Below are 12576 nucleotides of genomic sequence, written 5' to 3'. Positions count from 1 at the left end.
TGAATAAGCTGCTCTGGAAATAGTCAATTGGAAATAGTCAATTGGAATCTCAGGTGTCAAAGCAGAGTAGGATTATAAAATGTGCTTCAGAAGAAAGTTGAAACTAATTATTTTTTAGGTGTTTCGTTTTTAACCACGTTCTGGAGTAGTATGGGAGCTACTTTTATGTGTTGTCTGAGTACCACTGTTAATTATTTTGTAAAAGAAAAGCAAAACAAATTTCAAGCACTGTTTATGGAAGGGAATTTAAGATCAAATAATGCATTGTACAAAACACCAAAGCATTCACTGTTGGTCAAACACTGTAGGGGAACATCATCCAACACAACACTGACACATGCTAAATGTTACATCCTAATAAATACACATATAAGCAAATGACAAAAATTATTTTTAAGTAGCTGTCACCAGATCTCTAATAAATTTCTATTACATTGACTAAGATACAAAAATAATAGTAATAATAATCTTTAGAATAATATGTGTAGTAACAGTAACAACAGTTACACTTGCTCACTATACAAATACTTGCTCCATTGGTGAGAGACTGCAATTAAAGTTGTTGCCTGTCCTTACACAGCTCTACAAATGCAAGGCCGTTACATTAACACATCACGGATAATTGCTTTTACTGTAGTTAAGTTACTTTAAAGTATCTGTTAACAAAACTCAGGAAATTGCCCAAGAAATGGCTTGGTTTGCACATATTTTATCTATTGTATTATTACAGGAGCATCTTAAGCAAGGATGATGCTCTACTTCTCTTGGCACTGTACAGGTAAGTGAAAATTGATAATCTCCAGGATAACGGATACAACAAAGCACACTGCGCAGCTACTGTAAATTCTAGCTTCTTACATAACCTATCTGATGTATACCAAGTGTGAAGGGTTTGCATAGTGGCAACAGTAACAGCTCTTCACACGGGGGTTTTCACACTATCCTTAAAATATGGGCAGTTAATATTCAGACGGGCAGCCTGCTTTGTAAGAATTGACAAATTTAATTAATATGCTGTTAACCAGATATTGCTCATACATTTAAATTACAGCAGGAAAATATGCTATCACTTATTCCACATTATTTGCAAAATATACTGATTTACAAAACAATAGTTGTACTTAATAGCCATTCTTTTTTTACTTTTAAGGGTAAATGCACATAGTACATAAAAAAATCACTGCTGTTAAACAAATCCAATTTAAAGCAGTAGGACATGAATCAAAAGCAAATTGTGCTACTTGCTTTGTCTGAAGTCGCAAGATGAGAAATACTTTTGAATAATACCAATGCCCAAAATAGATTATATTTCTTCTGATACTTTAGAGACTATTTTATATTTGAGCTCTTACCAAATGTGTACATCTATGAGAAAACTGTCACTTTCGAAAGCAAAAGGAATTAGCCAGCAATTCGTAAAATTTGAGAGATGCTCAAGAGCTTCAAGTAACAGTGACCATGGAAAAAGCTCCACAGATAAACTGATATATATCAAGTCACATCACACTTTTACAGCTGGTGTATTTTTTTTTTATTAAAAAACCATAAATATATTAGAAAAACTGCACTTATTATTGGCAGCCACTGCAAGGTTCTTGCTAACCTTTCTATATGTGGTCAGAGTTGCATCCTAAATTAGGCATTCTGAAGGGTTCTTTTGCATGCTTTATCTATTTACAAGAAAATGCATTCCCAAGCAAGTAGCAAGCAACATACCATACTGAGGTGCACCTGTTAAATGCATTAATATAAATGTAAAGTTCCATCAAGTTACTGGAAGTAGATCGCTACAGAACCTCACAAGTACCAAGACCTTAAAAAGGAAACAGCAATCTAATAAATGCTGTAGTGATGCATAAGCCTAGAGCTTCCTGACCGCACGATTGAGCTGCATTTAATTTAGTTCAGGACACATAAGTATGGTTTTTTTATAATAAGCCATTCCATTCAGGTAAAATGTTCTTTAGCTTACAGACTCCACAATTTAATTTCATTGTTTTTTTGTTTTTTAATTTGGTAGAGAAGACCTTATGAAAATTCTATTAGCTTGTACCTTCCCAGGAAGGCAGACCCTAGCATCTGTCTTGACATTATGCAGGTGCTTTCAGAGAGCAGTCTGAGGGGTTTGTGCCAAGTGAAACTGCTCCCGTTGTTTAATTCTCAGTGTAATTAAGCTCAGTGTAATTCTCCTAGCATATATCACAAAGTTGTCAAACATTTACTGCTCTAAGCTACACATTTGTATAAACTTTTATTCATATTACTACTGCAGGACTATTACTTCAGAGATTATAGCACTATTCACATTCTTAGATGTCCATACTTTTCTCATTGAACAGCAAACACGACAGTTCTTGTAAGACTGTTTATTGAATTTAACAGTTCAGACTGAGTTTAGATGGAGTTTAGATGCAGTTTGTATAAAAAAATTCTGTCAAGTCACGTAAACTGCAATCAAAAATAACTACAAAATAGTAAGAGACTTACTGAGATCATAAATTTCCTAACATGTAAAACTATACAGTATTTGTGCATGCTTGCTATTTGATTTCCTTCTGAAGAGCTGTTAAAAGGAGTTTGTTTGGTTTTTAAAATCTCAAGATAGTCTATGAAATGTAATCATCACATCTCAATTCAGATATACAAGATCAAAACTGGCACAGAGGAACATAACATTTTTTTTCCCAAAAAGTTGAGGCAGCTTTTGTTGAATGGCGTCTGCATCAGTAAACGTTTTATAAACTCTGGTGGCTTTGGATCATCAGAGAGAATCAATTTTTTCTTTTGACATCTTGAAAAAAATTTCCCACAAGTGCAGACAGGTAAAGAGGAAAATAAGTAGCAGCTTGTTTCCTACACACAGCTGAACGCCATGCTCAGCAGTTCAGTGTCTCAAAACAAAAATTAACTTGACATCACAGGGAGGCATATCCCCCTCATGTTACAAGCATGTCTGAGACTTTTCAGGGGAGATGGAAGCAAGCACAAGGGTAAAGCATAAGTCTACTTTTCATGCATAGGTACTTTGCACTGCCCTGCATCTGGGGCATTTTGTCAGACATCCGAGTTGGAGCTGAGGTTTGTTAACCTGGGGTCTGCATTGATCTCATATCTGTAGTGGTAGCCCTCCATGTGATCCCTACAGGCATCTCTGATGTTGTGCATCCACTTTTTGATTCCTTTTCGGTTCAAGTACAAAACTAGGAGGAATATGGCCCCAATGAGAGCCAAGACTATCCCCAGGAAGACGTATGAAGTCTGAAGCTGGGAGGGCAGGTCTAGGGGCACGGAGCAGTTCAGGTCTGAGCCATTGATCTTCAGCAGGGCTTTGCCCAACATCTTGTCAGGGGAGGCACAGGTCAGGGCTTCTTTGCCCTCCACCTGGTCACTTTCTTTAAGCCAGGCCACCAGGTCCTCGATGGCACAGTCACAGACCCAGGAGTTGTGGCGCAGGACGATGTGCCGGAGCGCGGGCAGGCTGCGGAACTGGGCCAGGGTGCTGTTCCACAGCACGCCCAAGGAGTTATCGCTGAGGTTGAGGCTCTGCAGCTGGCCCAGTCCCTGGAAAGAGACATTTCGCAGGCCCACCAGGGAGTTGTTGCTGAGGTCCAGCTGCCGCAGGGCCGGCAGGGCGGTGAACATGCCGGCGGGCAGCAGCAGCAGCCCGTTGTCGGCCAGCTCCAGTCGGCTGAGGTTGCGCAGGGCCCCGGACTGCAGCAGGGCGGCCAGGCTGAGCAGGACGCCGTGGTCGCGCAGGGCCCCGCGGAGGACCAGCTCCTCCAGCGGGCTGCCGCCCTCCCCGAAGGCCTGCGGGCTGAAGGAGACCAGCGCGTTGCCGCTGAGGTCCAGCTGCCGCAGGGCGGGCAGGGCGAGGGAGCCGGCCTCCACGGTCCGCAGGTGGTTGCCACTGAGGTTGAGGGAAGCGAGGTCGGGCAGGCGCTGGGCGGGGAAGGCGCCGGCCGGCAGGTCGGTCAGGGGGTTGCCGGTGATGAAGAGGCTGCGCACGTAGGGCGGCAGGTCGGGGGGCACCGTCGTCAGGTTCCTGTTCACGCACTTCACTGTCCTGGCCGGCTCCGAGCACTCGCAGAGGGCCGGGCAGCCGCCGGGCTGCGCCGAGCCGCAGCCCAGCAGGACGGGCAGCAGCAGCCCCAGGCAGAGCGCGCCGCGCCCCGGCATCGCGCCCGGCCCGGCCCCGCACGCAACTTTTCCCTTCGGGCGCCTCCGGCTCCGGGCGGCGCGGCGAGGCGGGGGCCGGCTCCGGGCAGCCCTTTCTTCGGGGGCAGGCGTTTCCCCTCGGGGGCTGGCTCCGCTCCGCTTCCCGCAGCGAGACCTGCGGCAGAGGAGGAAAGGGAGACGGCAGCGGCGGGGCGGCGCGGTTCCTCTTGCCCGCGCCCACCCGCCCTCCCTCGGCCCGCGTCTCGTCCCCCGCCCCCGATAATACGCGGCTCTCCCGGGTGGCCCCGGCCCAACGGCAGAGCGGGAGAACACGCGGAGGAACAAGTTTTCGCCCACTTCCAGCTCACGCCGCCACCTTCCCACCCGGCCGTCGACTCCACCGGCGTAGCTCGGAGAGGAAGAGGAGGGTCTGACCCGCCACCGCCCACCGTGTCCCGCCGTTCCCCACCTGCCCTCCCTGCCCCGGGGCTCTTCCCCTCCGCTCCGCGCCGCGGCCGCTACAAACTCCCGCCCCCAAAACCCACCGCGGAGCGCAGCGGAGCCGAGCCCGGTCCCGGACCCCGTCCCTCACCTCCCGCCCCGCGTACAGAACAAACTCCGCCGCAGCTCGCCGCCGTCTGCCCCCAGCCCAGCCGCCAACTCCGCGCCCACCCTCGCCGCGCCTGGCCCTGCCTCCGCTGGCAGGAGAAACCAAGCGCCGCCCGGCCAGGGGGAGCCGCCGCCCGCGCCCCGCCCGGCTCCCGCCCGCCGCCCCCGCGCTCCAGCTCGGCCGCCGCCGCTGCCTGGCCCGGGAGCCCGCGGGCTGCTCCGCTCGGCGTCCCGTGCCCCGCGGCCCCCGGCCCAGGTGGTGCTGCTGGAGACTCACCTTGCCGCCGAGCGGGGCCGCGCCATGTGGAGCCGCGCCATGCGGAGCCGCGCCGTGCGGGGCTTCAGCTCGGCTCGCCGGGCTCGGAGCGGGTCCCGCCCGCCTCTGGAAGGGAGAGCCCCGCGCTCCGCTCCCCGCCCCGCAGCGCCGAACTCGTGCCTGCTCCGCCGCGGCTGCTGGGCGCCGTTGCCCGCGGTTTCCACGATGGGCGCGCTCAGGCCGGCGGCAGGATGGGGAATCCCGGCGGGTTTCGGGCGCCGGGGTGCCGTGCCGGCTGCTGGCGGCCACTGCCCCCGCCCGCCTACCCAGGGATCGTGTTTCGGGAGAGGAGGGAACAACAACAGCCACAAAATACACCGAGTGAGCTCCAAAGCTAAAGCAAAAAAAAAAAAAAAAAAAACCAAAAACAAAAAACGAAAACCAAAAACCAAACAAAAAACCCCCAAACAAATCCCAAACCAAAATAACATCAAAACTACACTTAAACCCACCGGGAACTTTGGAGGTCCTGAAATATATAATAGTAGTGATTTTTAAGAAAAGAAATGAACCTGCAAATCGACAATTCAAGACTGAGATTTAAACTTTATTATGGTGAGGAAAAGCCTGTAAGTGCCTGTCTGCGTGTAAAATGTTTTAGCAGCTTCAGTCGCTGTGGCTGTCCCAGAACCGTACTGGCAGGGCTGAACAACCCGGGTGTTACAAAGTCTGGTTTGCAACCGAGTAACTCCCTTACCTTATCCTACAGTGGGGGTATTTGACGAAGTCGTGAATGGTGTGAGCTGCCATGTGGGCTGCATTTGGCCACTGGTCCCTAGAAAGTGATTCAGACCATTAAATAACACCTAATTAACACAAAAGATTCACCAGTGTATACAAATAACCAGTTTTAGCAATGTGAAACAGAAAGTTTTGAGGCAATGACTCCTTTGGGCTTTCCTTATCCTTCTGTTGACTGCCTACACAAGATTTCCTTCTCCCTGTATGTCAGAGTTACACTCCTGCTCTCCTGATAAACTATGTTCCTTTTTTTGGTAGAGTCAGCAGGAATCTCAGAGCTGCCAAAAGCCGTAGGGGAAATGAAGAGATGAATCCAGTATGAAGTCTTGATAAAATCAGCCCCAGAATCTGGAGAATAATGAATTAAAACACCAGTTTCTGTCGGATTGTTCTCTCTCTAGCCTGACAGTGGTGTTACAGTGCAGCAAAGTCTGGGGCTGGGGTGACAGGCAAGGGCTGTCCAGCTGATAGAGCAGCAAGACATGAAGCTTATGGAGAAAAGAAAATATGCGGTGGCTGAAGTAATAGTGATACAAATGAGATCTTGGACTCACAAGCAGTTCCAGAACTTTGGGAAGTTATTGCTTTAATGTTGAGTTAGAAAAGCAGTGGCACTACACTGCAGGAGATTTTAGTTGGTTGAGAGGTTGTTGACATGCCTCTTAGTATAGTGCTCAGAAAAATAGATAGGTAAAGATATTTTGCATTTTGGAAGAGAAAGACTTGTTCTCCTAATCTATGAAAATTCTTTGAAAAAGTCAAAGAAACACCCCATCCCTGAATTGTCCAACTGGACAACAGTAAAATTCAGTGATCAATAAATAGTTTCCAAAAGGAGATGGCTTTTAAAAATATGTAACTGAATATATTATCAGAAGTAAATCATAGAAAAAAATACTAAATCAGCATAAACATAATCACCTTTAATAAAATATTTAGATACAATGTAATTTTGAATTAAATAATACAATTAAGAGCAATTACACTGATCTGGTCATTGTCCTGACCATAGTTTTCCTAGCAGTTCAGGCTCTTCCTGACTGTCTAGATGGGACTGTGCCTCTGGTCCTTCACAGCAGGTTAGCTCTTTGGGCAGGGGATATGGTTTCTTTCCATCTCTGTGGAGTGCTCGCTGACAGGTGCTTGAATGTGCTGCAGTAATGCAAATAATAGATAACAAGCATTTTCCTATTCTTTCCTATTATTCCAGTAGCAAATTGTACCTGCTAAACCTGCTTAAGCTTGCAAGAGGAAGAAAATAACTTGTAATCTGATTTATTTTCTTCTTGTTTAAATAAAACAACTTTTCTTAGAGGCATACTCTGAAAAAAAATATGGTACTTTCTGGTGAATTCATCTATACTAAGTGGATTTCCTGGATGTGTTTGTAATATATACTCGGAAAATAAAAAAAAAAACAGCCTTGATATTTCAGATCAGTTATGATTGATTCATTTGTGAATTTGCATTGCACAGACTACAGTTTTTTGCATAAAGGTTATGCAAAACTTCTGCCTGAGTTAAAGTATAGGATTTAAAAATAGATTGTCTTGGCTAAAGGACGCAACCTGGAAGGTAATTTACCATTAGGAAACTGTTCCTGTGGCTGATATTTCCAGGAGTTGACTGAGAAGCTCATGTTAAACAGTGTGGGGGTTGAGACAATGCTTCAGTCTGCTGCTCCAGGCTGAGGCTGGATGATGTGCTGGCCATCTGGAATCATGAAGGAAACCTCTGATCATCCTTCTCTAAAGGGTTAAAGCTTGCTTCATATGACAGTGATGAGATCTGCTTGCTTTTGAAAATCAGTACTCCAGTAATTCACCTTCCACCTACCTAAGGGACTGCGGAGAGTCATGGGGACAACCTCTGATAACTGCATTACTTGACCATTTTGGTGTTGCTATTCCCCTTCTAAGGCTCTCAGCTTAGAAAGGAATAAAGTATCATTTGTAGATGCTCATGTGACTCCACTGTTCTTAGGAAAATCTGAAAGATTATTTTAGATACTGAAATTCAAGGCTGTTGATTAAGCTCATTGAGATGGATCCCATCCTAAATTCTTCTCAGTACCCCCTTCGACAGATACTAAACAATGCTGAATACCCTTTTTGAGTGGCCTGACTGCAGCTGATGTCCAAGGAGTTGGAATAACTTGGGGTAGGACTCCATGCAATAGTGGTCATCTTTATTTTATTTTTTATTTTTTTTATCAATGGGGACATTTTTGTTTCATCTGTGAAATGTTTCTACATTGCCTCAACATTGCATGATGATACTCAGCACTTCATAGGAAGTGACCTTGGAAGGGTATTTATAATGTGCTAAAGATAATAAACCAAGTGAGCAATAGTACAGAGACCAGAATTCTTTTCTTCTACCAAAAATATCTTCCCACAAAAGTGGGAGAACAAGCTGCAAGTTCCATCTGCTTCCTCACATAGAGAGATCCAGCAGGTCCTCCAAGGGACTCCTCTTGAGGCTTGGCTTCCTTTGAACAAACACCATCAGAATCCTTAAGATTGTGTCATAAAACTACTTAAGTAACCAAATGTTGCCTTGAATCCTTGTTTGAATTTTATTTAGCATTCACATGTTCACAACCATAAACATTCAGGCTCCAGTTTTCTTTTTAGGTGCACTTAAATTCATGTGATAGTTTTTGATTGAAGCTATGGAGAAGACAATCTTCAAGGAATCGATATTTGCATTTTCTTGTATGTTTTCAATTTTTTTATATTGAAAAAATTTAGTACAAAGAATGTTGATTTTTAATATTGTGAAAACATAAAGTTTGCCAGAACTAACAGAAAAAATTATTTTAGCTGAAAGTAACCTTTTTTGGGGGTCCTTAAATATGTTAATTGGTTATCAGTGCACTGTTTTAATTTCTGAAGACTCCTGCATGCTTAGCTGGGAATAGAAGGGACCACAGGAAACAAAGTGCCCCCATCTGAATGTAAGCAATGCTGAGCCCTGCTGAAACTGAAGATGGACTCTTTAGCTGCTCCCTAGGTTTCATGGTAGTGTTTTATTGTTAAAACCTTTTACTCAAATGAGAAAGAAGCAATGGTGACTTCCTCCAGCAAAACCAGCTACCAGACCTGGAGTCAGGAATGTACTAGGAAAAAAGACTGGGGAGGAGGACTTGCTGTATTCCAGATGCTGTATTCCAGGTAAGCACTGTGTGCTTATTCCTCTGCCTGTACTCCAGCTCAGCGTGTTCTGACACGTAGAGTATCTGCAACATAATCCAAGCTGAATAACTGCTTACAAGATCATCACAATATAACTGAGAATTTAACATGCTTAAACAGGTCAGGGTAAATTTTCAATCATGCTTTTATCCTTTCTTTGCTCAGGAACAATACATGTCTTACTTTTAATCTATCTTTGATGGACTCCTATATGGATTTTAAAATGGTAATTTCTTTTTCATTTTTCTAATTTTAAGTATGCAAGTTTAGTTCTTAGACCTAGGCTACTTTCCAAATAAATTCTACTTAGAGTAAATCACTACAGTGAGTAAAACTCTTCCTTCTACAAAATAAGCTTTCTGATTTTAGTCCTTCTTGAATGACATGGTTTCTGATTACTCCTTATTACTCTGATTCACAATGCAGGGTGGATAATATGAGTAGGCTTCAGCTAGAAATCTTGCGTATTTGTGTCCTTTTGGGATATCAATCTAGATGTCTGAAGGCAAACCTAGGAAATTGGCTGAGCAGATTATTTGTTGGATTGATATTGCTCTGGGCCATGGTGACCTGCCTTGCTACACACAGTCACTCCCAGCTGAGGCTTTACTCAAATCCTGGTTTTTTAGCCAACTGGCAACATTGTCTTCGTTACAGTGTGTAAGGAAGGCACCACGTTGTATTGACGTGCTGGGTTCCAGTTTTTCTAGAGGACTTTTAAAGGATGGCATAGGTTGGGGCCATCCCTGAGCTGTAGTGGAGAAAGGAAGGGAGAGCTGAAATACACTGCTTTCTTCTTTGTCTCTGAGAAGCAGAAACCCAGATCTGCAGGGAATTTGGGCCAATGTGTTCCTCACACTTCTCTCGACAGTCCCACTCGTTCCTCACTCTGCAGGCAGTGCTGTGCCAAGGTTTTTCATCCCCTCGTGGTGCCAGGGGTGTTTCCCAGTTTGCCCTTTTTTCCCTGGCAAGTAAGAGTGGCTGACTCCAGGGTTGTGGGAGCTCTAACCACAGAGGACTGCAAGTTGGGAGTATTTCCATGGAAAGCCTTTTTCATTAAAACATTTTCATCTGTTGAAACTGAAAGTCTTCATAGGGAAGAGTTGAATTTTATGAATTCCCCATTAAACAAAACAAAACAAAACAAAACCCCAACCCAAAAAGACATATAAAAGGCTCAGCAGATTTGAGAACATATGGGGTTTGATTCTCCCCTGTCTTACACATTGTGTTGTTTATGATCTGACAAAGCAGACTTGAAATGCAACCTCTCTGCCTGGGTAGGATTCTCCTTCACAAGTATGATTGAGTACACAATATTAAAAAGCTTGGTGAATCAGTCCCCTGCTTCTTTTCCTTTATGATTGTTGATAATTTGTTACCTGCATTTGTCTGCTGTGGCACATGTAGGTTTATAGAATCCTCTTCTACTGAACTCTTTGTTTTTCTTTGCCTTCCCATCCTTCTCCATCTTTAGCTCAAGACTTTGCACCTTTCTGGGTTACTACATCTGAAATGTTTTAAAAGGAATGCATTCTTGGGGATTGCATTCACCCAATGAGGGTGGGAGGAACAAGGAATACAGTAATTTTTTTTTGTGGAGATGGCATAGTCTGTCAACAAAGGAGGAAGATGATACCTTCCTTCCCCTTTAGTATCAATGACTACACCTGAAATACTGCATTCCATTCTGGCATCCTATGACTGGAAAAAATGGCAAGACATAGAAAAGAAAGAAAAGAAAGAGAAGAAAGAAAAGAAAGAAAAGAAAGGAAGAAAAGAAAGAGAAGGAAGAAAGAAAGAAAGAAAGAAAGAAAGAAAGAAAGAAAGAAAGAAAGAAAGAAAGAAAGAAAGAAAGAAAGAAAGAAAGAAAGAAAGAAAAAGAAAAAGAGAGAAAAAGAGAGAAAGAAAAAGAAAGAGAGAGAGAAAGAGAGAAAGAGAAGAAAGAGAGAAAGAAAGAAAGAAAGAAAGAAAGAAAGAAAGAAAGAAAGAAAGAAAGAAAGAAAGAAAGAAAGAAAGAAAGAAAGAAAGAAAGAAAGAAAGAAAGGAAGAGAGAAAGAAAGAGAGAGAGAAAGAAAGAGAGAAAGAGAGAAAGAGAGAAAGAAAGAAAGAAAGAAAGAAAGAAAGAAAGAAAGAAAGAAAGAAAGAAAGAAAGAAAGAAAGAAAGAAAGAAAGAAAGAAAGAAAGAAAGAAAGAAAGAAAGAAAGAAAAAGAAAGAAGAAGGAAGGAGCAGTAAAAGTGATTTGGAGGTTAGATGTATGCTGACTTATATGGAAAGACAAAAATAAATTTTAAAAGCTTAGGCTAAGACTTGCCCAAGGAAAAAGGCAACAGAAGATATCTCTGTTTCAAAACAGGCTGAAATTGAGTGAAGAGGGGAGCTAGTTGTAGTACTTCAAGATGGGTAGAGGTGATTGGATGACATTCAGGAAACAAAAATACATGCTTAGTATAAAAAAATAAACTTGCCTACACAACAGAATTCTGCCCTTAGTACACTGAATTAGTGGTAGTTTACTGTACCTTTTTATAGAAAGTACATCAGAATTCATAGTAAGTTCCCTGTGCTACAATGAGCTAAATGAACTGGTGAACACATGGCTCTAATACATGCTTATATTTCTGTCATGCCTGAAAAGAGTCCCAAATATCACAATGGCCAGTGGGTGTACGTGAATCTGTCTGTGTGAAAGGCAACTCTTATTTTTTTCTGACTGCTTCTTGTAACTTTGGAAATCTCATTCCCTTAGTTCATGGCTGTGAACACTTACAGATTTTGTGCAATTTCTGGCTATTACTTCAGACCAAGTACCTCTCACTAGAGTCCAATCTTTATATACCTTGGAAGTTCTATATCTATCTGTCAGTCCACTATGGTAACAGATGAAAAGGTAAAAGGGAACTAATGTGGTAAAATGAGTGTTTTTAAAGAATGCATTCTTAATTTTTACTTTCTCTGTTTTTGTGATGTCATAGCCAAGAACCACAAGATCCTCTGCAATTATATGTAGAACATATAACTGTAGTCTGTTCTGGCACTGTTTTTCCAATAAAATTAAAGTCTGGATCAAAAGACATCAGCTTTCTTTGGCCAAATTTGCATGCTTAAAAATATGCTAGCTTTAATGATTTAGTGCAATAGTGAAGCATGATACATGTCATCACCAGCTAGCCATGGAAAGTTAATGTCACTGGGCTGAACTATTTTAGTATCTTTTATGGGTAATGCAATGTATTTTACATTACAAGTCTGTTGTAATTATCAGCTCAAAGTTGTATAAGGTTTGAGGTCTACCCCCTTAGGTTTCTTATTTCTGAATGTCAACTGGAAAGAATTTCAGTTCCAGAAAAAGAGCCAAACTCTTGCTATGGCATTATAGCAAAAGTTTGCCTAGTCCAGCATATTGTTTCTTATTGTGGCCAGCACACATTGCTGAAGAAAGACATTAAATTCTGTTCAAACATGAACTCTTCAACATTTTTTCCCAAACTCCGCTGATTTGTGGCTGAGGGACTTTTGAATCAGAGCTTAAAAATCTTCAGTACTATGAACATGAG

The 12576-nt window shown here is 43.2% G+C and overlaps 1 protein-coding gene across 2 annotated transcripts; it reads right to left on the bottom strand.

Moving 5' to 3' along the window:
- Window positions 1-226: 226 nt before the first annotated feature.
- Window positions 227-5329, bottom strand: TPBG (trophoblast glycoprotein). 2 transcript variants are annotated; one of them, XM_077174865.1, is made up of 2 exons: window positions 5042-5329; window positions 227-4330 (listed from the first exon to the last, which is right to left on the bottom strand). In XM_077174865.1, the coding sequence occupies exons 1-2, from the start codon at window positions 5080-5082 to the stop codon at window positions 3055-3057; spliced, it is 1317 nt and encodes a 438-aa protein (XP_077030980.1). In that variant the 5' UTR covers window positions 5083-5329; the 3' UTR covers window positions 227-3054. The 2 variants fall into 2 exon arrangements, with proteins under 2 accessions (XP_077030980.1, XP_054486374.2); XM_054630399.2 differs by lacking the exon at window positions 5042-5329 and adding an exon at window positions 4748-4997.
- Between the last annotated feature and the right edge of the window lie 7247 nt (window positions 5330-12576).

Source organism: Agelaius phoeniceus, chromosome 3 (assembly GCF_051311805.1).
Source record: "Agelaius phoeniceus isolate bAgePho1 chromosome 3, bAgePho1.hap1, whole genome shotgun sequence".
Taxonomy (NCBI): Eukaryota; Metazoa; Chordata; class Aves; order Passeriformes; family Icteridae; genus Agelaius; species Agelaius phoeniceus.
Note: the sequence above shows the minus strand (reverse complement) of the source record. Positions and strands in the feature narration are given on the sequence as shown.

Excerpts from the sequence above, each read along its gene's own strand:
- TPBG (XM_077174865.1), bottom strand. The coding sequence starts at position 5,082 with ATGGCGCGGCTCCACATGGCGCGGCCCCGCTCGGCGGCAAG. Across the intron at positions 4,331-5,041 it reads CGGCCCCGCTCGGCGGCAAG|GTCTCGCTGCGGGAAGCGGA; the intron begins GTGAGTCTCCAG and ends CCTCTGCCGCAG.